At 34.0% G+C, this 20,444-nt stretch overlaps 2 protein-coding genes across 2 annotated transcripts; both read right to left on the reverse strand.

Moving 5' to 3' along the window:
* Window positions 1-612: 612 nt before the first annotated feature.
* On the reverse strand, window positions 613-8,428 carry LOC115981986 (chorismate mutase 3, chloroplastic). Its single transcript, XM_031104456.1, has 6 exons — window positions 8,166-8,428; window positions 4,434-4,656; window positions 4,261-4,347; window positions 1,676-1,819; window positions 1,063-1,155; window positions 613-957 (listed from the first exon to the last, which is right to left on the reverse strand). The coding sequence occupies exons 1-6, from the start codon at window positions 8,360-8,362 to the stop codon at window positions 721-723; spliced, it is 981 nt and encodes a 326-aa protein (XP_030960316.1). The 5' UTR covers window positions 8,363-8,428; the 3' UTR covers window positions 613-720.
* A 6,889-nt stretch (window positions 8,429-15,317) lies between these two features.
* On the reverse strand, window positions 15,318-18,994 carry LOC115981363 (alpha-1,3-arabinosyltransferase XAT2-like). The gene is made up of 3 exons (XM_031103508.1): window positions 18,874-18,994; window positions 16,133-16,586; window positions 15,318-15,900 (listed from the first exon to the last, which is right to left on the reverse strand). Exons 1-3 carry the CDS (start codon window positions 18,992-18,994, stop codon window positions 15,318-15,320), a joined length of 1,158 nt encoding a protein of 385 aa, XP_030959368.1.
* Window positions 18,995-20,444: the final 1,450 nt, after the last annotated feature.

Genomic DNA, 20,444 nt, shown 5'->3' on the forward strand with positions numbered 1-20,444 from the left:
TCACCTACTATGAGAGGGTGGTTTTATAGTCACTCAAAAAAGATTAATTTATGCAAAATAATAGTGAGAAAAACCCATACTTGAACTGGATATTAACCCTAAAAATGTCAATGAATTGTGACTCAAATGACACTTCCATCCTCCATTAAATACGATTGTATGGGATGATGAGTGAGATTGTTGATTCTTAGCTTGTAGAATGTGTAATCACCAATGGAAAAACAAAAGGTGAAATCAACCCTACGAGAGCTGAAGTTATTGTTGTGCAAGTTCCAATTATAGTGTAGTTTTTGTTAGTGCTAACAATATTTCATGTAGAGACAAGATGTCAAAATGGTTAGCTTACTTGATTCATTGAATAGGGATCTCATGTATCAAATATATGTATATGCTCTCTCACACCATGAGTTTTTCAAGATTGTAGGATCCACAATGTGAGGAGGATACATATAACTAATGCATGAAATAATTATTACTACCCATTAGAGGATTTTCAACAGGGTAAAGCCAGGGAAATGCAAGCTTCTCTTCTAGACAATCAGAGCATAAAACATGGGGGAAAAAACACTCTGAGTTTCACATTCGGGAAAAGGTTCCAAAAATGTGGACAAGAGAATATCAAAGCTGTTTTCTATTGAAAATTTAAAGGTGATCTGTATTCATATTGAAGACCCTATAAGATGTCAAAGCAAGAAACATCGAGTACACACATTCTTATATTTAATCCAATCTTCTCAGCAAGTATTCAACCTGAACTTGCTTTGTTAGAGGCATGATCCATTCCCCATACAGATTGGCAACTAAACTTGGCTTGATTTTGTATACAGGATCAGCCACATCTTCCTGCTGGTTGACCATTACATCTTGCCCAAATGTTTTAGCCTTCATCTCTACTCTTTTCTTAATTGCTGCTTCCACTGTTTCATATGTCAGCAATTCCATCAGTTGAGCCGTGTCCTGCAAGACCACATTTCCCCAGCAAAAGAGAAGATAACGTGAGAAAACCAATCACTGGCCAAATTAAAAAAAAAAAAAAAAAATCAGAACACGATAGGGACCTACTTTTGCTTTAATGGCATCCTCATATGCAGCAGGGGACTCTCGAAATTTTGCTTCCGCAACAAATTTACCATAGTGGATTCTCTTGGAAAGCACCTGCAGTAAGTGTCCAACATCAGCCTAAAGTCAAGGTTTTACATGCAAAATATGGAAGGTTACCAATAATCCAAAATCACACAAATGTCAATTAATCAGCAATTGAGAACTGAACCAGTATAGCATAGCAGCAGCGACACAGAGACTTAAAGAAAAATCCAAAAAGAATGGCGAATAATATGACTTAGTTAAAATAATATAAGGAGATAAGAGAACGCATAGAAGCAAAGAAATAGTAAGTTTTAGACTATGCAAAAGGGGAATAAATTAACCCATCAGTTTCTTGAAGGGTACAATATAAGATTACTTCTAATGCAAAAGAGATATTTTTAACTGCCAGACAATCTACTTTAATTACTCCATTAAGGACAGAAGCAATCCTCTTGAGCCTTCTTCATTGGCTCTTATCTATTATCAAAGCAACAGGAAGAGGGCAGTTCATATCATCACACAGGTATTTCTATATCCCACCATAAAAATTAGTTATAGTTGATAATAGAGCAACAGTTCAATGACATACCTGCAGACAATGTGTGTCACAAACAGCAGCTGACCCACAATTACCATCATCTCCTGCTTTGACCAATCTTGGAAGAAGATCTCTAAAATACATATTCCACACCTTATTGTTTATATTGATTGAATCAGCACAGGGATGCAACACCTAGATGCATATTAGAAAGAGAGACCAAATCAGTGCAAGAATGTTGAAGCAAACAAAAATGTTATCTAAAGAGATCTGAAAGAAGATGGCAGCTCATCATTGTAAATTAGACAGAGTTAAAAGGCATGTGCTAGTTTCTCTTCTGATTTGTCATAACATTTCTAAAATTTCTTTCCCTTCACGTAAAAATTACAACCAAGGGATGATCTTATAACATAAAGTTCTACAAATGCACTCACCACCTTCAAGACTAAACTAGAATATCCAAAATGGCTAGACCTCTACACCAAAATGAATTTCCACATATTAATTGACTATCTCAGGCCAAAAACAGAACTTGAAAATTTTGACTAGTGTCAACATGCTAACAACATTAGCCTATGGACCAGTGATGTTCAACAAAAACAAATTAATAAGTTAATTATTACATATTATATCTGATTTCAATAAGCTTTTGGAAGTTAACTTGGTATGCCCTTGCCAGAGTATTTTGACAATTTACTTGACTTCTAGTTATTCATTAGTGCCAGTGATGCCTTCAAGGGATACCATGGAATTGTAAATTCAAAATTTGACAGCCAAAAATGTTCATTTCATATATGAATGTCTAATCTATCTTTTTTAATTAAAAAAGAAGAAAGAAGAAGGAAAGAATAACTACAGATCTATCCTCTAGGTATGAGCCCTCTCTTTTGGAGTTGTCAGAAGATTCCTCAGGGTTCTGAACAGATCAGGCTGATCTCTAGGTCATTGTGAATGAACAGAAAGGAACCCAATGGATCCAGACATCATAGAACGCCTACAAACCATGTTTAAAGAAGAAGATTGCTGTACGGAACTTGAGGAGCGAATGAATAGTTTGGTAGGGAGGTTCCTCACTACTAAGCCTTTCAATAGAAGGGCAGCAAAGAATACTATATGCCCTTCTTGGGGGCTAGGAAATAATTTGAAGATTGTGGAGGTTGGACTTTGGAGACAACCTTTTCCAGTTCAAGTTTAAATTAGGAGTTTGAGATGCAAAGGATTATCGATAGTGGATAACATGGCTGCCTATTCTACAACATAATATTAATATATCCGCTAATGCAGCCATGTTATGTATTTCTCACACCTTCAAAGCCACATCCCCACCAAATATACTGCATAGAGAAGCTGTTGTTAACAACCTAATTGATAATGATACGAAATGGTGGAATTCATCTCTAATATGAGAGATTTTTAGTGAAGAAGAAGCAGATATAATTCTGAAAATTCCGTTGGCAAAGAAGAGCTCCTGATAAGTAAATTTGGGCTTTTGCTAAGTGGTCCACTTCTCTGTTAGAGTGCATATCACCTTGCCTTCAATAGAAATCTCATATGATGCCCGATAGCTCTAGGGGAATGGCTACATGGCAGATATGGAAGATCCTATAAGCTCAAAAACCTCAAATAAAATCAAGAATTTTAATAGGAGAGCTCGGTACCCTCCAGATATAGGTTAGTTTAAAGTGAATTGTGATGGAGCTACTTTCTAAGGACAATGACAGTCTGGCATGGGATTGATAATCTGAGATCACTTGAGGTTTGTTTATTGTGGCTTCGAGTGATCATGGTAACTCAGTGATTGAGGGGGAGGAAGCAGAGGTCTTCCCATGAGTACGACAGTGATATTTGCCGTTGAAATGGTTGTTTGAGAGGCATGCTTTGAAGGAAACTCAGTTGGGTTAACTTTGGCTCTAGAACGGTCGGAAGAATTTATCTTTCAGTTGGGTATGAAGGGAAGGCAATAGTGTAGCACACTCATTAGCCAAATATGTGAAAGACGTCATTCAGGAGACAGTATGGGTAGAGGTTTCAGAGGACCAGCTAAGGTCTGATGTATCTGTTTTGCTAATGAATAAAAAGCAATTTCTCCGTTATTATAAAAAATTTATTAAAAAAAAAAAAAGGAAAAATATTTGCGAAGAAGGGGTGAAGGTGCACAACCCAATTACACAAGGCGTGTAAAGATCAACCCTCAACCCCCCAAAAAAAAAAAACTCAGAAAGCCTGAAATCCACATAAGGATGAATGGAAACACAATCATATAAGGCCTTGCAGAAACACATTTTGATCATTCCATGAAACCTTCCTTGTTGTGGAAACCTGTTGTTCCTTGAACTACGTACAACAGTCAAACGACTAATATTCATAGAAGTATTATTCAGTTTGCCAATACCTACTCCTGCAACTTCTCCTAATGTGACTACCACACCACAGCTATGACTCACCCAAGAGTAGGCATACGCACTGGAAATATTTAATACAATGGGAGTTGTCCATTATTCTATTTTTTGCTATCAAAATGGGCAAATCTGTGGAAAAAGTTTCTCACCAACTTAAGGCATTGGGGTGTATTGTTTTTCAAGTAATCTGAGATCTTATATAAACATAAATAAGATTACAATAATGGTGTTTCATACCTGTGGATATTGCAAAGGTGGAAGCATCGGCTCAGGTAGGTCTGCTAGGAAAAAAGGAAGCTCATCTGGGTTCTTATATCTGCCCACCTAGTTTTCAAAGAGAAGTGGATTAGGAAATTTCTGACATCATACATTTTTTTTAATACTAATTTTCCTTTCAGAAATGAGATAACCTGAGCATGGAGCTTTTCGGTTTCCCTGACCATGAACTCAACCAAAGATCCATTGAAACTATCCACGGAGAATGCATCATGGTCATATGTGTCTGCATTGTAACAATACTGAGCCCTCTCCAAAAGGCTAAATATTATGCTATCCTCTTGTTGGATTAAAGAGTGTCTTATAAAGGGTAGAGTCAAGGTGTCACTCTCATCCACTCTTTTCTTCTTTACAAGTCTGCAATGTGAGAAGTTGGTTAACCAACACATGAAAGTCACCCTCTTTTTTTTTTTTTGGGAGAGGGGGGGGGGGGGGGGGGGGGCGTTGTGGTTGATGTTGCAATTTGTTTACAAAATTCTTCCACACAGTGGATAGATTTGAAACTATTTTCCACACCCAGTAATTATTAGATCAAGATATATTGGCAAACATTAGCAAATGGAGGTTGATATTGCAATTTGTTTACAAAATTCTTCCACACAATTGATAGATTTGAAACTATTTTCCACACTCAGTAACTATTAGATCAAGATATATCACAGCAAACATTAGCAAATGGACATGGTAGTTCCTTCTAGCTTAAGGCATCATGCTTTAAGAATTAAGATTAGACATTCAATCAACCCAGCTAGCGAGGCTTATTAAAAAAAGCAACTTTAACAAAAAAGTGAAAAACTAAAACATATAGAGTAATGTTCTATTAGCGTAGAAAGAACTTTCACAAAATCTAATCCTTGGAAAAGTATACATAAATACAAACGTGTGCGTACTCACACTCAAGCACAAGGGCAGAGGGCCTTGGGGGACCACCCAACACCCCAAAGAAAGGTTCAAATGAGTTTTGGGATTTCACAAAATGAGATTATTTTCAAAAAGTTTAATAGTGGCACTCTCCAAGGTTGGGCCTTGATAAAATGGCAAGTGCTTTCCACCAAAAGCGACAAGTAGAGGGTTTGAGTTTGGTTGGCAACCTCTCCAAAAAAAAAAAAAAAGATAAGGTTTCTTATCAATCACCTCTTCCAAATTCCACAAAAGGGAAAACTTTGGGAACTAGATACAACATTTTTTTTTTCCTAATTGTGGCATCCCCAAAATTAAATACATGGCCCCCTAAAAACAGTGGCTTTCACGGTTTGATTCTTGAGCAAATGCGGAAACATTGTGAGAAGGGAAAAGGTAGGCTTCACTGACGAAGTTAGACATGCATTTTCTTATTCACATACTTTTCCCATACAAAGTGGTGCCAAAATCACTATTCCCTTTGCTTACATACTATCCCTCCAAAATTTAACCCAAAAAAAAAAAAAAACTAAATACACTTGACCCAGAAAGTTTTGGGTCATTTTCATTTTGGTCCCTTAAAGTTTGAGATTTTATAATTTGGTCCATCAAATTTGATTTTGTTTTCAAAATGATCATTCCGTCCATGTCCGTGACTAATCTAGTTGCAATGAGAGAGAGAGAGAGAGAGAACAACATTGTTTTGTAGCAGTTAATGACCAAATTAGTCCTGGACTCGAAGATGGACAAAATGACTATTTTGAAAACGGAATCAAAATTGTTGGGCCAAAATGAAAAATCTCAAACTTAAGGGACTAAAATGAAAACAATCTCAGACTTTCAAAAGTGTAATTTACCACTTTTTTTTTTTGGGTGAATTGCATATTCAGTCCTCAATTACCTTCATTTCAAAATTGTTGTTACACTTTAGTCCCTATAGTTTCAATCCTTACCGTGATTTGATGGATTGGACTATGCTAACATGACAAAAAGAACTCATACCACATGATAGACTCCACATCATCAAAGTTACGTTACGCTGAAATATTTTTTGCTTTTAGAAAAATGAGCTAGTTGAAAAAGTCTTATATGGAAAAAGTGAGCTTTTAAAAAAAAGCTATAGTTTGAAATATTTACCATTTCGAATCGAGACGCTAAATAGGCACCACTTTAATATGTCAATATTTTTCATCCGTCATATAATGTCCGATGGTATTATGGTTAGGGGTGTCAATTCGGGTTAGCGTGTCGGGTTCGTGTCGTGTCAAGGTAGGGGTATTCGACTAAATGGCTCAACCCTAACCCGACCCATTTAATAATCGTGTCATGATCCTTCAACCCTAACCCGACCTGTTAATAAGGCGGGTTGACCTGACCCAACCCATTTGACATGCTTAATAAACGAGTCGTATTGAGTTGACATAAATATAACACAACTCATTTCAACCTGCATAATATTAGATATAATATCCATCTAGAAATAATTTTTTTTTACATCCCAAAAAGTAATGCATACACTTCAAGTTTTCAACTCACATTCAAAATAATATAGTTTAACAAAAATATAACATTTATCTAGAAAATAAGTTCTTTACACCCCAAAAGAAATGCATACACTTCAACCAAATTCAAAATAACTAAGTTTAACAAAAATAAAATAACATAGTTCAAAAAAAATATAATATTCTTGGAACTCGTCAAATACTAAGTATCAATATTGAAAGAATTTGAGTAAATAGTAGACTAATCCTGACTATGACCACTATTATAATCCATAGATTCTTTGTTGATATCCAAATTCATAACATCTTCCACAAGCTCATCCAATTTTATTTGTGCAAGTTCTATGCAAAATTATATATATATATATATATATATATATATATTAGTAGTTCTAGGGTCTGTAAAGTTTCAATTTCCAATTATATCCCTTGTAAATTTTTGTAATTACTCACTTTTCTTTTTAAATTTAAAATATATGTTGGATATAAAAGGTATTTGACAAATCTAAAATAAAATAAATATTTATTTGTTAAATGAGTTAAATGGGTTGTGTTAAGTGGGTCATTTCAGGTTGACACAAATAAATTGACGTGTTAAATGTGTCTATTGCGAGTTATGCAGGTTGACCCGCTTATGACACGTTTCTTATCGTGTCGCTTTCGAGTTGACCCGTTTATGACCCAAACCCATTAAGGTCCAACCCTAACCCGAAAAAACCCGTGTCGGGTTCGTGTCGTGTTCACGGGTTGGGTCGAACATTGACACCCCTAATTATGGTAAGGACTTTTAGATACATTTTAAAGTATACCATTTTCTCAAAAAAAAAAAAAAAAAAAAAAGAAAGTATACCAAACACAAGGTTTAATGATTGATGACTATATGCAATTTAACATTTTCTTTGTCCAGTATCTGCACAGTATAAATCAGCAAAATCCACATTTTATGTGTGCTTGAACAACTCGTCTGTAATATAAAATCTATAATATAGTTAAATGGTTGCACCTGTACTACGCGACCCCCCCCCCCCCCCAAAAAAAAAGTCCAGTTAACAGGTAAGCAAAATTTTGTTTTTTTTTTTTGTTTTTTTTTATGGGAAGCAAAATTTTGTTAATAGATTATTTTAGCAAACTTTTAATACGAGAATTATAATAAGTTGCCAATAAAATTAGTTACTTTTTTTTTTTTTTTATAATTCTTTTTAAAATATTCCCTAAACAAATGGCAGCAAAGTTAACTTTTCCCCAAAAGGAAAAAAAAATCACTTTTTCAAGCAATCAATTCATTCCACTGGATAATGCTTATCAATCTTTATTCCCCAATTTCAATTACTCACCATGTATAGTTTGCAATCATACAATAAATTTAACGAGAAAAAAAGCAATTATAAGTGATAATGAGAAGAGCTTGGTGAAATAAAGAACATGCAAGAAATTTAAGACAGAAAGACACAATTTTTATCGCACCTGATTGGAAAGGAGGAAGAAGGAGAAGTAGTAGAAGAAAAAGAAGCCTGAATAGGGCGACACCCATTTGCAACAAAATTTGATTCAGGGGATATAAAGGTGGCTTTGGAGGCAAAATGCAAAGTGGGTCTTGAAGATTTGAAGGTAATATGGGCTGGAGTGCCTGTTATGGCAACTTCTAATAGCTTGGACTCCATTGCTGCTGTTAAAAACACAGGGAGAGAGAGAGAGAGAGAGAGAGAGGGAGAGGGAGACAAGGGGTTTGAAGTTTAAAAAGAAAGACAATTGGGACGGACCAAACTAGGAAGATTTTATAGATCCTGTTTTACAAGGAAAGGTAAGAGAGCAGATCAATGTTATGCATAATTACCATAAATAAATAAATTTTCTGCCCAAAAATAAACCAAAGTTACCAAACCAAGGAAAATTTTCATTTCTTTGAAGGAAAAAAATAATTACTTTTTTTGTGGAAGACTTTTCCTGCACAGTCCACATCCAATTAACGTCATGCTTAGTTGTCAACTTAGTGCAATCAAAATTCATCTTTTCACCAAGCACACATGGTGGTTTCACATGCTACCATGCGGGCGATATAATCTAATTATAAATTGACACCTAAATATTCGATTAAATTGAGTGTGCATTTAGGTGTTCGCAAGAAAATTATACATTTTATTTTATTTTTAATAATCTTAAAAAATTACTATGATGATGTGGCCCTTAACTTCATTTATTAAATTACATATAAAGTTATCAATTCTCGTACCTCTTAAATTGTCATTTGATTAGTAGAGAATAATGATGTAGCATAAGAAAATAATGAAACTAATGTCATTCTGAAGTAATTATTTAGTAATCAATATGACATCATACTTTCTCGTCTTATATGAATGAGTATGATGGTCTCTACTAATTAAATTTATGGTAGAATCTAAATTTATGGTAAAATCTATTATTCATATGAAATGAAGTAGAAAGTCAATATATTTAGGGAATACTAAATAATTTTTCATCATTTTGATAATGTAGAACCTATAATGTGGCATTAGTTTTGTTTGTCACGTCACAATTTTTCATTTGTCAAATGACGATGTTGACCTTATTAAAATATTTTCAAAATTATTAAGACTAAAGTGGAAAATTTTAAAGTATACAAATGATTTTGAAACAAATGTCTAATGTTAAATATCAAATATACAATTTAACCTTAGTTAATGATATGGCAAAATTCAATATAATCAATTCAATATGAATGAACAAGATTTTAGAATTTCATAGTAAAGTTACACTAAAGAACTCAAAATAGTCTTTAGAAATTCACAACATCACTATCACATAGGTTTATCAGTAACGCTATTTTAATTAATTGAATCTTAACACATAGTCGTGTGTGAAATTAGGTGGGTTAGACTTATTGTAAAATCATAATTTAATCTTTTAAATAATAAGAATAATAAATGAGGCCTAATAAATATAATTTAAAGTATCCTTAACTTCTTCACATCAATTACAAAGTTTTGTTTTGTTTTTTTGTCTTTTCTTTTAATGGGAATCAATTAAAGCTTTGGCATTTAATGGCATGAAAGCTATGGGACTAATTGACTATAAATATGAAATTAGACATTAATGATTTTTTAAGAGACAAACAGCCTTTAATATTATATTGCCATCTATTTGGTTTTCAAGTAAAAAAAATGTCATAAGTTTGAAATTCCCAATGAATTTTAATATTTATACAGTTTTTTAGTTGAATGAAAGTCTTAACATTTTAACTATAATTGATTATTATTATTATTAAAGAAAAGGGTGGTAACACACATCCTATTATACACATTCAAATTGTACATAAATTGTGACTTGAAATTACGGTTTTCAAGTTGGAAATTGTTACTATTTATGTATAGTTTGAGTAAGTGTGTGACAGTGTGTATATAACAGAATGTGTAAACTAGTTTTTACTCTAAAGAAAATGTGATGGAAGAATTTGGAATATCCTTTCCATGAATTTCCCATATGGAAAGGTATTCAATCCTTATCTAATCATTCAGATTCACGAGATGGATAGCTATCGTTACTAGATATTATTTATAATGGGGAGAGAATGTACGCCATGATTCAATTTTTGAACCCCAAACCTTGATCACGGAGTAAATCTCTCCCATGACAAGCATAAAAGAAGGATTGCCAAGAGAAATTTATGAACAATATTATCCACTCATACAAAATATTCCCTTAATAAATTAAATCCAAAGAGAAACCTATCAATTCTATCCTTAAAGAGTCTCTTGTTGGCTCATTCTTGATGACATTTTAGGTCTTAGGGTGGGGGAGAGAGGGGGGGGGGGGGGGGAACCCTCACTTTTGAGGTCCTCCCCCACACTCATTCAATTTTTAAATAAATGAAATTAGATGTAAATTTTAGTTAATGCCCCCCCCCCCCCCTCTCCCCAAATATTTTAATAAAATTCTACGATGTTAATGTAAATGATTGCTATATAATTTTTCCCTCTTGTTACATTTATGTCACACCTAACTCATTAAATCAAAGTATATTTAAGGTATATGTTTCTAAGAATAGATAGTTTGTGTGAACTAATATAATTAACAAATGTGAGTTTCAGTTAATTTAATAGGTAAATTCTCTGATAGTTGAATAAAAGATTTGGGATCCTACACAAAAAACTTATTGATGTTTTGGTTTGATAATAAAGAACTATGATTAGGAGTAGACGTCATAAGTTAAAATATATTTAAAAAAAAAAATTATAGGTAACACATTAAACCAAAATATATTAATGACATACTTCCCTAAGAATAGATAAGTAAGTCTCATTAAAAAATATATTTTTTGGTATTTGGAGAATTATACACATGTACACTATATTTTTATTCTCTTATTTTTAGAAGAAAAATCAATTTCAAATTTTGTGGTTAGGAGTTAGAAATCATTATTGCTTTTTTCATCCATAAAAAAATAAGGTTTTCTGTTAGTTTCTATTATTATTTTTATATTTTTCTTATATTTTTGTTTGAAGGGATATTTTTCTTAGGGTAAATTGTAAATTATACCCCTAAAGTTTGAGGTTGATTGGATTTTATATCCTGAAATTTCAGAATTTGGATTTTATCCCCTGGAGTTTGATGATGTTTGGATTTTATAGCTTAATGTTTCAGAATTTGGATTTTATCCCCTATATTTTAGGAGTATTTGGATTTTACTTCCTAAAGGTTTGCATTGTTTGGATCTTACACACTACATTTCAAATTTGGGGGTGTAAAATCCAAACAACCATAAATTTCAGGGGGTAAAATCCAAGTTTTGAAATGTCAGGGTGTAAAATCCAATCATCCCCAAACCTTAAGGATGTAATTTGCAATTTACCCTTTTTCTTATATTGACTTGTATAGAATTAGGCATGCAAATTGTAAAATGACGTTTTTGACTTTTTTTCTTTAAATTATTTAAAGTTGAGTAAAATTTTATATGTTTTGTAAATTTTAAAACTATTAGTTTTATCTACTTTTGTAATCTAATTTATTTAACAAAAGATACTAATTTAGAATGTTTAAAGAATATTCACTTTGTGGGTTTCAATTAACTTAACTAGTAAAGTTTTTTATGATTGAATAAGAAATCTGAGATTCAATTCTAACCTACACCAAAAATTGATTAGTGTTTTGGTTTGATGATAAAGATCTATAATCAGGAGTGAACGCCATAAGTTAAGAAGAAAAAAAAAATCACTTTGATCAACATTATTTAGAAAGTAGCTCATAATTTACAAACTTGCTATATAAAAAACAATTAACCAACGTAAAGACTGAACATTAGAGTGATTAGGAACCAAAAAGAGAAATGAGTTTGTTGATTTATGCAATTATACTATCTTAACCAAAGGTTGCCAATAACATGACTGAAATATAACTTATGACTGGTGTTGAGGGTGATTTTTGAGAATCCAAGTAGAAAGAAGAAAGCCCAATGACAAAGGCAGTAAAAAATTGACAAACAGATGATAAAACTATTAGGCCCAAATGGCAGGAATAATGGATTACAGGTTCATGAAATAAATAGATGGGTCTTGAAAAGGCAAATGGACTTAAAGAAGCTCGGAAAGAGAGAAATAGCATATCCATGGGCAGCATATAATGTAGAAAAGTGAGAAAGGGTCACCGTAGGCCCAAAGTAATGCAAACAAAAAAAGTAAGGGGTTAATGGCAGACCCATGAACCCGAAGAATGAGAATAAGGTAATTGGGCCAGGAAAGCCCAATGAAGTTAGTAAAAGTCCATGGGAATGCAGAGTTAGTAAAAGGGCGAAGGAAGCCCAAAGAAAGCAAGTGGGCCAAGGATGCGCAAGAGGAAGACAAAAGGGACACAAGAGCCCATAAGTTAGAAAACCAATGGCCATACTAAGCCACTGGGGGAAAGAGTAAACGGCTGGCCTAAAGAGGTTCAACAGGATTGAGTCATTACAGTCGGAATGACAGAGTAATATGGCATGAAATAAGGGTAATCAAGAAATGGGCCGAAAGAAATGTAAGACCCAGTATCAAATAAAGCCTAGCTCCTTAAGGGAGCGGGAAATCGAAAAGCAACTCACATAAAAGTTTAAAAGGAATGGACGACAGACTATGCAGGCAAGCCTCCAGACCACCGCAGGCGAATGACCAGCAGGTAGATTTTGGACACACATGGAAAGGAGATACGTGCAAGGCTCAGGCACCACTAGCCTGTATCCAGCCAATACAGGGCATGTTAAGGTTGTGGGTTAGAGGTAAGAGGACATGGTTTGGTGGTGGAGAGAGAGGAAAAATCTATTTTTGAAGTTCCGGCTTAGGCTCTTTTGGGGGAAGTGTCCTGCTGGGATGACATATTACCTAAAAGAAGCAAGCTAAGTTGGAACCACTAGGTGCATGCCATGAGGGATAGGGAGAGAGAAAGAACCAAACCGTAGCAGGAAACGGTGCCATGACAGATAAACAAACAAAATACCCTTCTTTGTTTGGTGATGGAGGGGTGGCACACAGACGGACTAGTGGTGGTTGGCCAGTACACCCAGACTAGACAAAGGAAGTTAAGGGCTAAAACAGTAAAATCCGGCCATGGCAAGCACTATAAAAGGAGAACCTTGTCGTGAACAAAAAACGGAGCAACAATGGGAATCATAACTAAGAAATAGGAATTCAAAAAGAGATACCAGGAAATAGAAAAGAAACAAGTGTGAGGGAAAGAAAGAAAACAACCAGAAAGAAAAAATAGAGGGAGAGTTAGAACGGCAGGCATGCACCAGTAGATGGATTCCCTCTCTCCCTCACGAAATCCTGCTCTCTGTCAAAACCAAAAGAAGCCCTTGTGCATCAACCATTTAGGTTTGTTTGCTTCAAGGTAGTTAATCTCCGCAGCAGGACTTTCCTGAGAGATTACTTGCGTTGAGAAAAAACGTTTTTTCCTCTCTGGTTTTGCTCCTATGGACCAGATTCAAACTGATTTCTTTATCTCCTGATTATCCCATACATATTACTATTTGCTCCCTTTTGTTCTTTCTTTTTTGTAAAAGTGATTATTATTACTGTGATTGTGTTTGGGATCATTTGGTCATTTCCTACTAAGTAGCCATATATATATATATATATATATATATATATTTTGTTATTATGTTTGTTTGCCACAACTTGTCTGAAACAACTTTGTCTGCCGCAAGCACGTTCCTGGCAAACCAGGCATAGTATGCGCACAAGCCAGACCAAATTGAGTTACAGTTAGACCGGTCCCAACTCCCTTATCTAGAAAACTTGGGCCTAGTACAGTAGGAAGCAGCCCAACACTACTAGCACAGCCCATCACCCTACAACTTGCGATGAATTTAATGCATGAATTGGCAAGTGGAGTTTAGCAAATTGTGATGTGTAAACAAAATGATAGGTCAACAATAGAGTGGAGGATAATTGGCCACAATATCTCTCACTTTAAATGATTGTTCAATTAGACCGATGTTGATTATTAATTTTTTTTTTTTTTTTTAAAAAAAAAAAAAAAAAAAAAAAACTGATGTTTGAAGCGTTGATATTATTGAAGTCTATCAGTCATTAGGGTAAGCCATTGAAAGAAAAGGTTAATAATGGGGCTAAATGAGTAAAATGGAAATCTAAGAAAATACTTCCTAGATTTATTTTCCATTAAAAAATAAATAATTTCCATATGGACATTTTTTTAAAATTGATTGTAATTAGGTATGTGCGTGGATCGAATTGGATTATGAATTTCTTAACATAACAATGCCTTAATATTAGTGAAGCTCGTTAGTCATTAGGGTGAGCCCTTAAAAAAAAAGAATAAATTAAAAGAAGGTTACTAATGGGTTAAGATAGCTCAAAATGGAAATCCAGGAAATTACTTCCTAGATTTATTGTCCTTTTTTTTTAAAAAAAAAAAAAATCCATGCTGACGTCTTTCCTAGTTTGATTGTAGATTGCAATTTTTTCTTTCAATTTTTTTTTCTTTCTTCATTGGATAATTTGATAATTATAATGGGAGATGAGGGCTTTGAACCGTGAATATATTGGAAATATTAAGAAGTGTTAACTAATTGAAATACAAGACTCTTGACTTTTTTTAAGAGAATTTGTTTTAAAATGCACGACAAATCCTCAATGATTTTCTCCATAAGATAACAAATTGGATCCATGCATTGCTGATTATCGATGCAACTAATACATGTAAAAAAATGTTAATAAAGTGTAGGAAATGCGAGTAGGCTACTATATTTGAAAGATTTGTACTCCTTTTTCACAGTTTCACGTTCACTTTCACCTGTTATTTAATTTTATTTTTCCTCTAGACAATGATTATAAGAAAAAAGTTAATTATTGGATATTCAATAATTAATTAAAAAATTCAATAATTAAGCATATGCTTCAATCTAAACGCATTGAACATGTGATTTCCTAGATCATATATCATGAATAATGAATTGTACACAGCGCCTAGGGTAGAACGGAAAATATAGTTGACATAATTTTCCCATTTCCTTGGTGGCTCAACTATATATTTGGGGAAAACTTATTTGACAAAAATATAGTTATGGTACCATCAAAGAAATTTTTTTTTTTTTGGGGTAAAGTTGAACATAAATGAAATTAGCTGAATAAGCTATAACAAAGCTGAATTCTGTCTTGGTCTCCCAAATAAAAATGATAGCTCATTTTCCATGTCCATGAATTTCTTAGCCTCCTTGTATACCTTCACCAAGTATCTATTAAACCTCACAATATCAAGCTTCAAATTTTGGGTCCTCATGTATACCCTCATATTACTATAATTCCCATTAACATAAGCATCTGGATTCTCTAGCACCAAGTCATTAGTCCCATATATTTCAGCTAAGCTTCTTTCTTTTGTTTTTACCTTGTAGACCATGTACTCCAATCCCAAATTCTTTGCTGGCCCTTTAAAACTAATATTCGAAGGCAAATGTACCCCAATTGGCAACACTTGCACCAACACTGCCCTTGGCCTTAGGAACAACATATGTGTTAGTCCTGCACCATGAACCCCCAACATTGCATGGCTAGAGTGAACTAGCTTAAATGCCTTAGCCATACATGTGTGCGTTGTTGTTGGGTCAAGAACATTTACATCAAACCCCACTTCCTCAATTGCATTTATAACTTCATTTTTGTTTAAAATTGCTCTACCCACGTCAAGTTTTCGAATTACAAACACAAGTTGTGGCCTATTATAAGATATAATTAGCACATCATCACCACCTTTTTTCTTGTATGAATTTTCTAGGAAAATTCGAAAATCGGTGTGGGATTTTGGGTGGTGAGGTAGTAATGTGGGATCCACAATCATGGGCCCATGTTTTATTAGCCCTATGATTGCCGATGGGAAGCAATGTGTGACTCTCTTTCTTGATATCAATGATTGGATGGTGACTGAATTGAGCAAGAATTTCAGCATACTTTTGGGGCCACCATAAATCATTGCAATCAGAGATCACAAGTATGACATCTTGATTGTAGAAGAGAGAATTGATGGTGATGAAGAGGGGAACAAACCCATCACTGAAATCATGGAAGAAGTTTCCAGTGTACCCTTCTGCACTGAATACTAAGGCTGGACTATTGTGTGTGACTTTGCATTTAGTGCTGTGTGGAGCTGAGGTGAGAGTCAACTCTTTGACTGTGCACATTGCTCCTTTGTCCCATTTTCTAGGGTATGGTCTAGTTTTCAACCATACGGGTTGTTGAGTAGAGTTGATGGGGTCCAATGCATAGAGAGTTGAGGTGATTGGTTCTAACAGTGTGGGACCATCGACTGAACACAGATCATAGTATGCATGAGAACGGTTGCAGGTGATTTGTCCAGCTTGTTCTAATTGGCTCTGTGAAAATACGACTCTAAAGCGATTTAATTCTGTCAAAAAAAGAAAAAAGAAAAAAGAAAAAGGAGAAGAAGTAATGAATATCACTATCAATTCAACATACTTGGTTGATTCTCAAAAAAAAAAAAAAAAAAAAAAAAAAAATTCAACATACTATGCTCAAAATGTGACTAAAAGTGTTGGGAACATAATTTGACTTCCTATAAACCATTCTAAAAATAGGTTCATGGGGTGTGATGTTGAATCCCATGCCATAAAAAAATTTGAGTGTGTTTTCTACATTACCAATTGATTTTGAGGTGGAGTGCTACAACTCACAATTTGACAAATGGTATCAGAGCCAAGGTCATGGGTTTGAGTCGCAGTAGTGTCATTGTGAGGGAGGGATTGTTGGTGAGCCACAAGTCATCTCTTTACAACCACTCTAAAAATAGATCCATGGGGTTTGATATTGAATACCATAAAAGATTTGAGAGTATCTTTCTTATTACCAATTAGTTTTGAGATGAAGTGTCACAACTTACAGTCCAAAAAAAACACTCATAATCAATCGTATCAAAATTAGAGTACAAAAGTTGTATTTATAGATTTCTTCATGTATTTATTATAACAGATGACTTTAGTATGGATAAATTGACTTGATTAGATGAGAAAAATGACTTTTTTATTTTTTTTTTTTTTTTATTGTTATACACCAAAATTAGAAACACAAATAAGTAAAAGCATTTGGTGTCATGCATTTTGGTAGTTTTGGCAAAGAATAAGAGCATTTGTGTTATGCAAGCTTATGTGAAGCGGAACTTCAGAAGAATTTTGAGGTTTAATTCATCCAAAAAGAAAAACCAAAAAGAAAGAAAGAAATAGAAAGTTTAAGAGGGCATATATGATATACCGAAGGGAGTCAATTCCGTACTGGAGGCTGTACTGGTTTAGCCAGCGGTACGATATATTTCGGATACCGATGTACCATTTCGGGTTTACTGCTATTTTTTATATTTATAAATAAATAAATAAATATATATATATATATATATATTTATATATATGTATGTATGTATGTATGTATGTATGTGTGTGTGTATATTATAATAAATATAAAAGTTTACCATAAAATATTTCCTTAATTTAGAACTAATTATTCATGGTTTTAGACTTTAGTATCAATTAAAAGAAAAAAAATATAAAAAATAGAAAGCTTAAAAGTTACCATTGCATACTAAGAAAACAAATAATACTAATAAGTTAATACAAATAAGTTACCATTCTGCCATAACAAAAATTCAAATATTACAAAACTTAAAAAAATAAAAATAAAAGGATAAATTTCACAAACCACCCCTGAGGTTTGTGATAATATCCAACTAAGTCCAAAACATTTTAAAACCTACCAATTTCATCCAAAAAGACAATTTTGTCCCTGAACTTAAAAAAAAAAAAAAAAAAAAAAAACGCCGTTACTTTTTTTATTTCCTCTCCCCCTCTCTTCTCTGAGTTTTCCATCTCAGAACTCTATTTGTAATGGAACCTTAGCCACGGTAAAGCCCATGACTTGGTCACCGGCATCAACAACACCACCAATAAAAATCTTTTTCAAAACCAATAGAAACCCAAAAAAAAAAAAAGAAAAAACAGCAAAAATCCAAGCCAAACAACACACATAAATCCCTTTGAAAATTCCCAATGAAATCTCCTAAAAATCCCAACAAAAACCCCTGAAAAACAAGCAAAAATCCAAGCCAAACAACACATAAATCCCTTTGAAAATTCCTAATGAAATCTCCTAAAAATCTCAACAGAAAATTCGAAAAGTGTCTGAAACAAAAGGTGACCTGTGGAAATAAGAAGGTCAATGGTTTTGTCGTCGGGATTTTTGCCGGTGACAGTGAAGTACCGACGTTGTACGATCTCTCGATACTCGGACGAGATCTGTTGCCGGAGATTATTGAAACTCTCAATCAAATCCTTCAGCTTCTTCCTCAACTCGTTCACCACGGAGGTCTTGGTCCGGTCCACAGTGCCTCAAGCTTGACTTTGATCAACTTGTCTTCTTGAGAGTGAGGGACACGTTGGCATCCATGCAAGATCGGAGGTCCTTCATGGCCTTGGCGTTGTAGAGAGAGAGGGTTCTGAGATAGAGAAGAGAGGGGGAGAGGAAATAAAAAAAAGTAACGGCGTTTAGGTTTTTTTTAAGTTCAGGGACAAAATTGTCTTTTTAGGATGAAATTGGTAGGTTTTAAAATGTTATGGACTTAGTTGGTATTATCATAAACTTCAAGGGTGGTTTGTGGAATTTAGCCAAAAAAAAACTTTTTTCTGTACCAGCCGGTACACCCGGTACTGGCCGATATTGTATGAAATTGGCCGGTATGGCTAGTACATGGTCGGTACGGCCGGTATTTAAACCAGTACGAAACGTTGATATATCGATACCAGTATACATACTGGTACGATACATACCAGCTGGTACGGTACATACTAGTTGGTACGGTATTGACTACCTTGGATATACCTTAAAAGATTGCCAAATTCGTTATAGCTATGAGACTGAGATGGACATAGATAAACACCAAAAACGACAGACATGTTGTAGTTGCTAAACTTAATCTCTTCATTACTTGCATATAGGAAGCTTTAGATATATCTTTAATTAATATGTTGATGGAAAAAATGTCTGGACTCTCTAGCAATTTTGAATGTTCATTTGAGAAAAAAAGGTGAAAAATAAGTCCAGAAAAAAACTAACTCACCTTAGTAAAATAATAAATTAATATATATAATAGGGGAACTCTTTAGCTTCTACATTTTTTATACTTCAAAAACTAATCATATTGAAAAAAAAAAAAAAAAAAGACAAATTGAAAATTTTAAAACTGCCCCATTGAGGGGAAGTGGACCTAAAAGTCTTCTCCGAGGATCTTGACTCGAGGAGAGAGTCCCAAGAAACCCCATCCGTGAAATGGGCTCTGCCTAGGGGTTGAGAAAGGATGAACAAGCCTTCCATTGAGAGAAGATCAATTGGGCCCATTATCGAGATAATCCGTGAAACCTATCTTCTTAAGGAGCACATGGCCTAACCAAGAAGCAACCATTTGCTTAGCCGATGATCCCCCTTTTTCACCTACTTTCCTGAGGAATATATAGAGGAAAATACCGAACCCAATGTAACAGTTACCTCTGCATTTAAGGCTCTCCTCACCTAATGTAGCCACATTAAATGCTAAATAACTAGTTTGAACAGTGAAAACATCCCCAAAAGTCCATTTTCATGATCAAAGAATGGCAGGGGAAGGTGTTGATGAGACAAGTATCCCCCTAAATCTAGCTAATAATTGGACAACTGGAAGAAGAGAAGAATGACTATAAAAGGAAGAGGAGAGCAGCAGGAGAAGGGTCTAGGAAAAAAAAAAAAAAAAAACCTAAGGAAAGAGAAAAAAATGAAGAGTCTTTCATTTGTATTCATCCTTTGGAACCCCTCTTTGTACCTTGGGAGTACGATTCTTATATATAAAAAGTCTTGATTTTCTTGTCTTTACCTTCAACCATCTTATTAATCTTCTCATTGTGAATTTCTGTCTCCCATACATTATAAATTAGTTGTGTTGATCTTGAACTCAAGGCTAATTCTATAGCTTTGTGTTTTTGACCCCACACCCATCAAATTCTACTCTCACAAAATACTATACCCCATAGATACACCCACATAAAAGGGCCAAATTCTCAAAAGAAAATATTCAATAAAAAATTAAGTAAAAAAAGATGTTTTAAAAATCAAATTCTATATGTAAAATCAGGACATGTGCTATACACTCAAAATATAACTACTTCTTGTTACTATAATTTCAAAATATTAATTTTTAATTAAAAATAATAGAGTCTCTAAACATGCACAT

Source organism: Quercus lobata, chromosome 3 (genome assembly GCF_001633185.2).
Source record: "Quercus lobata isolate SW786 chromosome 3, ValleyOak3.0 Primary Assembly, whole genome shotgun sequence".
Taxonomy (NCBI): domain Eukaryota; kingdom Viridiplantae; phylum Streptophyta; class Magnoliopsida; order Fagales; family Fagaceae; genus Quercus; species Quercus lobata.

Excerpts from the sequence above, each read along its gene's own strand:
- LOC115981363 (XM_031103508.1), bottom strand. The coding sequence starts at position 18,994 with ATGTATACTGGTATCGATATATCAACGTTTCGTACTGGTTTAAATACC. Across the intron at positions 16,587-18,873 it reads AGTACCGGGTGTACCGGCTG|AATTAAATCGCTTTAGAGTC; the intron begins GTACAGAAAAAA and ends TTTTTTTGACAG. Across the intron at positions 15,901-16,132 it reads GATTTATGGTGGCCCCAAAA|GCCACAACTTGTGTTTGTAA; the intron begins GTATGCTGAAAT and ends ATCTTATAATAG.
- LOC115981986 (XM_031104456.1), bottom strand. The coding sequence starts at position 8,362 with ATGGAGTCCAAGCTATTAGAAGTTGCCATAACAGGCACTCCAGCCCAT. Across the intron at positions 4,348-4,433 it reads CCGAAAAGCTCCATGCTCAG|GTGGGCAGATATAAGAACCC; the intron begins GTTATCTCATTT and ends TTTGAAAACTAG. Across the intron at positions 1,820-4,260 it reads CACCTTTGCAATATCCACAG|GTGTTGCATCCCTGTGCTGA; the intron begins GTATGAAACACC and ends ATATGCATCTAG.